Source organism: Haplochromis burtoni, unplaced genomic scaffold (assembly GCF_018398535.1).
Source record: "Haplochromis burtoni strain Fernald_Lab_line unplaced genomic scaffold, NCSU_Asbu1 Contig_479, whole genome shotgun sequence".
Taxonomy (NCBI): domain Eukaryota; kingdom Metazoa; phylum Chordata; class Actinopteri; order Cichliformes; family Cichlidae; genus Haplochromis; species Haplochromis burtoni.
The window spans coordinates 387,195-397,268 of NW_024582840.1; the positions used below are offsets into that span (position 1 = coordinate 387,195).

Below are 10,074 nucleotides of genomic sequence, written 5' to 3' on the forward strand. Positions count from 1 at the left end.
ACTGCCGTGACTTAGTTGCCGGTAATTCTGCCCTGTGGCTGAAGTCTCCTGCCAGCTATACTGGCACGAAGCCAGTCTGCATTCAGTCAGCCTTATCCATTGTAGAAGTGCTTTGACAAAGTCTTTGGTTCTGAATCAACTTGCTGGCAAGGCCAGTTAACAAGAAAAAAAAAAAAAAAAAAAACTCCTAGCAAAAAGCGCTACTTCACAGATCTTCACCACCTACAAGAACTCCCCTCAGAGAGTCAGATGCATCTCTCTCCTCCTGCTGCTTAGCGAAGCACCAACCAAAATCTGAGCTCTGCGTGATACAACAATGCATTTCACAAACTAGCACTGCGCTCTGAGACCACTAAGAATATCGTAAACAATAAAGTGGAAGTCGCTCTTTCCATTTCTACATCGCTTCAAGGATGATTTTCTTTTTCAATAAAGAATAACATATATGGAAATACAGATTCACCTGTGATGCCAATATTGCCCAATCAATATGTATCAGTCAGGCTCTAGTTATTAGTTCATTGTTATTGATTGCCACTGCTTTGATTTGAACAGGCAAGATTAAAGGACTGAAATTAAAAGCTGGTTATAAAACACACTGAACATCCATTTCAGGCAGCACAGTGGCATTGATGATCAGAGTACCAGTGGGACAAAATCAAACGTTCCTCTGGACCTGCATTCAACTTCAAACTGAACAAGAGCAGAAAGCCCTTTCCAGGGTTTTCTTGATGACTGTATTCAGCTGCGTTGCCAAAGCTGAAGGCCAGTTTTTTTTTTTTTAAAAGAAAAGATCTACTTCTGCACTCTTGTTCTTTTTTTTTCTTGAAAGCTACCACTTACACACGCAAGTACCAAAAGCAACCATGACTGCAACGACTTTCAGGGTTGTTTCTATGCCAACATTTCTCTGATTTCTATCATTTAGCAGCTTTCCTTTTTTTGTCATTATAAGCACTTATAAAGCCAGGAATTTCACTTTCAAACAGACGCGCACAACTTTGAGCCACTTTTCTATCTGCTGCATTCTCCTCAAACACAAAATGTATCTGAAACGTATCGCTTCGATGCAATTCCCCTTTAATTCCCACGTCGCTCTGGTGTACTGTAGCTGATGCAGCTGACAGCCCCCAAATGCGTATTAGCGCATGTATGTGTGCTCACTGCAGTGATGGGTGAATGAATCGCCCAAGCGTGTGTGAAACGCTCTGTCTGGCCTCCCTCTCTCTCTCTCTCACACTCTCTGCGGCAGCACAAACTGTGCGGCCATTCAGACGCACACCTACATGCGCGCACGGAGCCGTGCTGCTCGCCATGTACCGCCGCCTGAATTAGCACCTTTGTCCGTGCCAGGCGAGCACATATCCAGGCGGGCAGAGCCTGAGGAAGCCCGTTCCGTTAATATTCTCGGAGAAATCAATTTAAACATGAGCTGACATGAAAAGAGCACCGCCGCTGTATCCTCTCTCTCTCACACACACACACACACACACACACACACACACACACACACACACACACACACACACACACACACACACACACACAATTTGTCACTAAGCTCACAGGCAGAAACTCGCTTTAAGACAATTCTCGACTTTCGTTCAGATTTTTTTTTAAAAAGGGGAGGGGGGGAGTTAAACAAACTTAGAAATTGGATTCTAGCTTTTTCTTATTTTTCTCTTTTTTGCCTTTTTTAAAATAAAGCCACACCGTTTTCTCAGTCTGATACATACAAAAACTTAGTTCGATTGTACTCATACCGCAGGAAATAACACAGTGCATTTATCACACGCAAACTCTTTTACAATCATCGGTAACAAATTTCCTCTCCTTCAGGAGTCTCGGCAAACACACACAAATGTGACAAAAAAACAGAAAAAGTAAACAAACTGATATTTTATTTTTTGTTTTTTTAGAGTTTAACGGCCAAAATGTGGGGAAGGTTTGGGAGGGGGGAAGGTTATTGATTAGGCTTTAAACTCGCTAACAAATCTGAACATATCACCAGCCAATCGAAAAGCTGCTGTCCAAGTCAGAGCATTTCTCTGAAGACCAGTAGGTCAGCTTCCCGGCATGGCCAGCTGGGGTTAAAGAGCAGGCTGAGGTCGAGGAGATCATAAACCATGCCAATATACATATTAATATTCATTTCAACCCCTGACCTCACCGAGCCCAAACACTCAGAGAAGCTTTCATCTGGCAGATGAAACAAAGCAAACCAAAACAACAAAACAAAAAGGGCTCGGCGCAACCTCACTCAGCTGCATTTCGAATGCTTCGCCACGCATACATTCAATATCAAAAACAACAGTGTTACCGAAGTTTGGAGAAGGAGCCTTCTCCAAACTGGATTACCCCTCCCCGCCCCCCTTCCCCTAGGGAATGTCTGTGATTATGGTAAGAAAAGGTTTTTAGTGACAGTACACACTCTTAAAAACATAAAAAATAAAGGCTGAAATCAGGTTTCTAAAGGTTGCAGAAGGATGAGGAACTGGGGGGGGAGTGAACCTCCTTCTGCTACCTTTCACCATGGTTTTCCATCTCTCTCCACAAGAGCATTCAAGAACAAACTGCAGAGATTCATTCTGAGCTGTGGAGACAGACAGAAACGTGGACAAACAAAGGAAGGCAAGCAGAACAAACTGAAGAAACAGATCCCCAAACATAAAGCGGGCTAGGGGAGGAGTGATTACTGTCATCAAGACCAGAGTGGCCATCGTTCTGTTCTCATCACCCCAGAGATATTCCACCCCTCCTTCCATCAATCTGTCCATTCTATCTATCTGTCCGTTCACTCACTCAAAACAAAGTGCTGCTATCTCCCCCCGCCCCCTGCAGGCCGTCTGCCGGCGTGGCTCCGCTTCCCGCTTCGCTGTTGTTGGCTGCTGCCGCTGCAGCCACAGCTTCCAGTGAGGCGGGGTCAAAGCCTTGCTCCGTCCCCAACGCGTCGGCCTCCATCTTCACGCTGTCGGCCAGGAACGCGGAGTAGGCATCGCTGTCGGCCATCAGCAGTTTCAGTTTGGGGATCCAGCTCTTGCGGACGACGCGGCGGGCGTTGGTGCACATGTCGGCAGCGATGGCGTTCATTTCGCTCTCCTTGAAGCTCGGTGCGAAATTCTGGCAGTAGACTGGAGCGAGGCAAAGAGTATGTAAAGGGACAATAAGAGGAAATGATGGGAGAGAAAAACATATGGCAGAGAAACGCATTAGAGCCTAAATTCTAAAGCTGCAGCTTTGCATACTGGCAGCTCCAAGATCTCACTGACATGTAATCACAGACTGTATATAAACATAGGCCAGTGTGATGTCATTGATTTGTAGACTTTAATTTTGAACAAAGGGGAACCTTTGGGTACATCATACTATTTATTCATCTCTGGTGCTCTTCCACAGCATGTTTTTTGTTCTCTCTTCCTTCTCTCACCCAAACTGGTCCCTGAGCCTGGTCCTGCTGGAGGTTTCTTTCTGTTAAAAGGGAGTTTTTCCTTCCCACTGTCGCCAAAGTGCTTGTTCATAGGGGGTCATATGATTGTTGGGTTTTTCTCTGTATGTATTATTGTAGAGTCTACCTTACAATATAAAGCACCTTGAGGCGATTGTTGTTGTGATTTGGCGCTGCATAAATAAAATTGAATTGAATTGAACTGAACTTGATGCTGGCTCCAAAAGCAAGTATCATAGACTCCCAAGCCCAATTTGTCTTCTGTAGCTAATGTACATTTTCATAACAGCTGTTATAGTTTGCCCTCATATTTATTAGCGTTTAAAACTCTGGGTGTGCTTGCTTTATGTGACTAGTTGATGCTGGTAAAGGCGACTGTAGCTTCCAGCTCTCTGCTAGGCCTCAGAGCCACTAATTTGAGTCACTTAACTGGATGTCTAGACATGGAGTTTTGGTGTTGGTGTACTGTGAGGAAATTCTACTATAAATATCTGACAAGTCTCCTTGCTTTCTGTGCAGTCAATTCAGTGAATTGAGTGAAATTTTAGTGCGTTATTTGTAGGCTATTTAGCATTAATTAGCAGGTATCTGTATCTGGGCCATGTCAATGACAATCCTTTGTGCTAGCGTTAGCTTTTAACTGAGCACATTACCCTCTTGTTTAAATGTGGTCACTTCTTGCTTCAAACTGAAACAGACAGCGGTGACCAAAAAAGCTAACATAACATTTCAAAATGGCACTTCACAGCACAAAAGGTTACAATGGGTTGTGTACAACTTTTATATACAGTCTATGATGCAGAAGCCTGAACGTTGACATTTTAGTCACCAGAAAGCAACGTGGTCTAGCACACTGAGGTTTAAGGCAATTTCATTTCGGCTTCACTTTTCCAACCCGACGGCTACGTCCATCTTCCTTATACAGTCTATGCATGTAACTCTCAGTATACATACACTGTACGTCTTCTGTATGACTCACATTTGACAGCGTGAAGCACTCTGTTGTCCAGAGGTTTACGACTGGGATCATTGGTTGAGGAGCGGATGCCGGTTCCACAGCTGTTAGCCAGAGTGCTCCTGAGCAAGTTAAAACAAAACAAAAATACACATCAACACATAAAATACTTGAATGGAAAATGCACATCTTTGTCTGCTGTCAACAAGCGCAAAAATGATCAACCATAAAATCTTTATTATATCAGTCTTACAAAAATAACCCCCCAAAATCAGACACTGACCTGTCGAAGAACGCCGCCAGAAGGCGTCTGAGCAGCACTTTGTGGCGGGTGCCGGCGCTGACGTGGCAGTTCATGAGCTGGGCGCGGGAGATGAACACAGAGGTGCCGCTCACCAGTTCCAGCTTCTCAGCCGGGTCTCCTTCCTCATACAGCTTTGGGTGGCAGCGGTTTCCGATCTGGCTGATGAGCTCGGCGGGCAGCGATGCTAGTTCCTGCCGGGACCGCCCCCCTCTGCCCCCCCGCCCGCCCCCTGAGTCTGGGGCTAAGTCTGGCAGAGCCTCCACCCGCTCCCCGACAACTGAGGAAGGGAAAGATCGAGTGTTACCTTTCTTTTTTTTTGCAATGAGGGTTAGGGATCATTTCAAAATTTAATATAGTAGCAACAGCTTTTCAGCAGTGATACAAAACTTCTTAAGGGAATTACAAAGGTGGCCAGCTCTCAGATGTTAAAAAAACTGGATGCAGGCCGTTCAATCATACACGTTAGCCATAAACGTTTAACATCCAGTTCTAAATGTACTTCTGTTAATGGTCCTTCTTGTTTGAAACCACTGCATATTTACTGTAAGCACATGATGCTGCTCCTTCGAACTTTTCAGTCTCAAGTCTGATCCTAAAACATTCAATAAACAACAAACTTCGCTGTGCCCCAGTTTCCAATTCCTGCATGTAACAAAATACCGTTCGACCAACTTTATACACCATCGTTCCATTCAAACCTCCATGTGATTGTCCTCAAACTAGTGATCAAGCAGACCATAAACAGCTCACAAACTTAAAGCAGGACCACAGCTTTCAGCGGTTTCAGTGTTTTGAACATTTCGCTCTCGCTAACATCCTCCACTATTGAGAAAGTTGGATAAACAAACTTTCCACCATTCGTACTCGTAAACACACTACAAGCGCTGCAGAGATCAGAGGAGGAAACTTTTAGACGGAGCTGCACAGTAACCCTGGAATGAACTCACCCGCTGATGCATTTATCCTGCTGTCAGCGCTTACCTGCTGCTCCGGCGTTCAGCATGCTGTACATGGTGTACATGTTGCAGATCTGTCTGTACTGCTCTTCAGTCTCATCTGCTATATCATCCTCCTCCTCATCGTCGTGGTAACTGATGGGCGAGTCGCTGGTGTACATGCTCAGGGTGCCCGGGCTCGTACCCTCTGGGGTCCCGCCGTTGTTGTTGTTATTGTTGTGGTTACTGTTGAGCACAGCTCCTCCCACTAAAGCGCTGCCTCCGCTGCCCACCAGAGAGGCGTTAGCGGCAGGTCCGCGGCCAGAGGCGTCCTGGGTTATTGTATTGGAAGAGGACGAGGAAGAGGAGGAGGAAGAGTAGCGTGCGGCCTTCCTCAACCCGCCGCCCCCGCCCCCTCCTGACCCCCCTCCCCCATCACGGTTACCCCCCTCCCATAGCCGCTTGGCCACAGGGGTGCAGACCACAGAGTAGGGAGAGCCCTCCGGCTGAGGAAGAGAGAGAGGGAGAGAAACATGCTGGTTATAAACCAGCGCCTGACTGGAACACTCAATAAAACACAGCAATAAACAAATGTCATTTCATGGTTTCGTGGCTTAGAGTACAAATGGTACGTTTCCCATCTCAAGCAGCATCAAACAAATATCACTGGAGGTTCTGGCAGCACGTTTTTAATGCACATATATTGAACAGAGGTTCCGGCCTCAGCTGAAACAGAGCACACATGCTCGTTATTAGAAATGATTTGACTGTAATGAAGCGAGATGGGTTTGAGATAAAACATTCATTCAGCCACTTATTGTCAGTTCGTCAAATGCCTGCCACTGACCATCTCAGACAGGGGAAGATGTACTTCTTACAAGTACAAAATTCCAGGTCGCTACGGTCATAAGTTTATCAACAAAGGATTTCAATAGATGAAGGTGGGTTTTCTTTTTAGTACAATATAATTCAGCTATGTAGAAATGATCTTCGGTGTCAAACTCAGGACCTTCTTTCTGTGAGGCAACATTGCTAACCATTGCGCCACCATGCTACCCTGCATCCCCGTTTGTAATTCAAAAAAATCACACTGAGAAAATGACAATAAACACAAATCACAAATTCTGCATATATTATGAATGGAGTTGTTCTGGTACATGGTGTCATACCTGGGCAATGTCACACTGATGGAGGATGCTTTTTTCTCTATTCTAGCTTTAACATCTCAAGCCTTTATCAGTTTTCAAGAATATTATATGCCTCGTGTGTGAGAAACTGTGAATTCAATATCAGTCATCTAAAGGCCCCCAGATCTGCTGATAATGATTGGACATCCTAATATTTTAGGGATTCTCCATACTCATGAAGACATAATACCAGCACCGCACCCATCTCTTAAAGTATTTTTTAATGACAGCATAGATCTGAAATTTTGCATAAGAAGAAGAATCTTTTCCCAGGAATTTTTCAGGTCAAGTTAAGATTTTTTTGTTTTGTTTGTTGCTTTTTTAATTGAGATGAATTGAGATGGAAGGGCAAAAAGGCACAATTTCACACAGCCAATAATATGTAACTGAGCTATCGGGAGTATCAAATATATGACCCAAAGGCCAGAATCAGCCTTGGAAATCCAGTCCACTGAAGGCTTTGCAGAGAATGAGAGCATGAAAATGAAAGATGCGGTTACATTTTCTGCGTGTAGTTTTGGCAGCAGAATGACAAAATGCAAATCTCAGGATGTTCATTTGCTTTATATAAAGTTTATTATTTAAAATTCCATCCATCTTCTTCCGCTTTATCCGAGGCCGGGTCGCGGGGGCAGCAGCCTAAGCAGAGAAGCCCAGACCTCCCTCTCCCCAGCCACCTCATCCAGCTTATCCGGGGGAATACCAAGGAGTTCCCAGGCCAAACGAGAGATATAATCTCTCCAGCGTGTCCTGGGTCTGCCCCGGGGCCTCCTCCCAGTGGGACATGCCCGGAACACCTCACCCAGGAGGCGCCCAGGGGGCATCCTTGTCAGATGCCCGAACCACCTCAACTGGCTCCTTTCGATGTGGAGCAGCAGCGGCTCTACTCTGAGTCCCTCCTGGATGGTTGAACTTCTCACCCTATCTCTAAGGGAGAGGCCAGCCACCCTTCGGAGGAAGCTCATTTCTGCCGCTTGTATCCGCGATCTCGTTCTTTCGGTCACTACCCACAGCTCGTGGCCATAGGTGAGGGTAAGGGCGTAGATCGACCGGTAAATTGAGAGCTTCGCTTTTACACTCAGCTCTCTCTTCACCACGACATACCGGTGCAGCGTGCGCAGCACCAATCCGTCTTTCGATCTCCGGCTCCCTTCTCGCGAACAAGACCCCGAGATACTTGAACTCCTCCACTTGGGGCAGGAACTCATCCCCAACCCGGAGTGGGCACTCCACCCTTTTCCGGCTGAGAACCATGGCCTCAGATTTGGAGGTGCTGATCCTAATTCCTGCTGCTTCACACTCGGCTGTGAACCGTTCCAGTGCGAGCTGGAGGCCATCATCTAATGAAGCCAACAGAACCACATCATCCGCAGATGATGACGAGTTTCTGAGGCCACCGAAGTGAAAGCCCTCCACCACTTGGCTGCGCCTAGAAATCCTGTCCATAAAATTTATGAACAGAAATGGTGGCGGAGCCCATCATCCACCAGTAACGAGTCCGACTTATTGCCGGCAATGCAAACCAAGCTCTTGCAACGGTTGTATAGGGATCAAATGGCCCGTAGCAATGGGCCAGACACCCCATACTCCCGCAGCACCTCGCACAGGACACCCCGAGGGACACTTATTATTTAAAATTAAAATTAATTACATTAAATGTGTCAATAAATAATCAAAATGTACTTCTTTACACTAAAAGAAAAATGGGAATATTTGTCTCAAATATGAACTCCAATGATGTTAACACTCCTGATTTAACAATCACATAAATAACTCATAACACAAGCTGTAACAGAAACTGATTAATTGGGCCCAACTTTTATTAAAATAATTATATTTAATAACCAGCCCTCTTGCTATTTTTCTAAATCGTCTGAAAATATCTGATGATCTGTTTTCTTGGCACTATTTCAATATTTCAGTCTCTGTTTGGTTTTTTTTGTTGTCTTTTTAACTGTGAAAACAAATCAGTGGTGGAAAAAGTCTGACGTCTACAGGTTAACATTTCACTTACAGAAATGTTAAGTGAAAATAAGAAGTAACATGCAATATATCAGCTTTAACAAGATCGCACGTCTCACACACAACTAACGTTAAATCTGCCACTGATGGGGAAACGCTACACCTGACAAATATGATGATGTTTGCTTATCTATACCAAAAGTATGTGATGATGATCACACTGCCCCTAAAGAGATATGCAGATTAGCAGCACTTGACATCACATGAAAACTATTTTTGGAACTCACAACAGATGCTTTCCTCCATTTTCAATGAAAAGAAATGAACATATCCAGTATATATACTTCGTTATTAGGGTAATCTGACTCTACCTGAAGCTGAAGTAACCAAATAAGGAGTCTGACCTTTAAAAAAATTCATGTTCCTTCCTCGGAAAGTTTTTGGACTCTTACTTCATTTCAAGATTATGATTCATCCGCCAAAAAAGAAAGAAAAGACAAAAGCATGTGGGGTTGTGTAGCAAGGCCCAGACCAAACCTACCTGCTGTGGCTGTGGAGCTGGCTGAGGTGTTGTGGCTGTATGTTCAGTCTTCACCTTGGACACGAGGGGAAGGGGTGTCAGGCAGGAGGCAGGCCTCCCTACAGTGGCAGCACCGATGCCAACTCCGCCCACTCCCACTGTTTGAGTGACGGGGCTCTGAGGCTCAGAGGATGGGGTCTCCTCGGTGTGGAGACCCTGGGAGTCACAGCTTGGAGAGGAGACCTGGTGTGGGGAAAGTTTCATGAATATGATCAAAACATATTATGCCATTAGAAGGGTAAATCTACTGTAAACATACTGTATGTCTGATATCTACTCAAATCTGACGGTAGCACTGAAGACAGGTAAAAAGAGACAGCACTATTAAATATATACATATATTAAATATTTACTGAGGGAAACTTGGTTGTTTGATGGAGCTGGGCTTAACATTTCTCAAATAAGGTATCAAAAATGTGTCCAGCACTCTGTTTTAAATCTCAGGCAACACATGGCAGCAGTGGTGTAATAATTTAGTAATAAAGAATGTAAATGATGACATTAGGAAGCATCCTGAGCTTGAACAAATGAAGCCAACACTTGTATTACAAAACCTGCAGTTCCTCTAGTGGACAACAGAGGCTCGCTCCAAAATTGAGTTGATCCTCTGTCCGAACATACCCAAATATTAAATTTCCAAAAACAATCCTTAAAAGGGTGATTCAACAAACAGAGCTGAAGTCTTTGCATCATTGTTTTTATGAGG

General features: G+C 44.7%; 1 protein-coding gene across 4 annotated transcripts in view; it reads right to left on the reverse strand.

Annotated features, from left to right (window-relative positions):
* Window positions 1-167: 167 nt before the first annotated feature.
* nacc1b (nucleus accumbens associated 1, BEN and BTB (POZ) domain containing b) overlaps window positions 168-10,074 on the reverse strand; it is a 29,464-nt gene continuing 19,557 nt past the window's right edge. For all 4 annotated transcript variants that reach the window (XM_005946450.3, XM_005946449.2, XM_005946447.2 and 1 more), the window contains 5 exons: window positions 9,330-9,551; window positions 5,686-6,145; window positions 4,684-4,981; window positions 4,425-4,522; window positions 168-3,131 (listed from right to left, as the gene is read on the reverse strand). In XM_005946450.3, coding sequence (XP_005946512.2) covers window positions 2,803-3,131; window positions 4,425-4,522; window positions 4,684-4,981; window positions 5,686-6,145; window positions 9,330-9,551 — 1,407 coding nt within the window. In that variant the 3' untranslated portion in view covers window positions 168-2,802. The remainder of the gene's footprint in view (window positions 3,132-4,424; window positions 4,523-4,683; window positions 4,982-5,685; window positions 6,146-9,329; window positions 9,552-10,074) is intronic.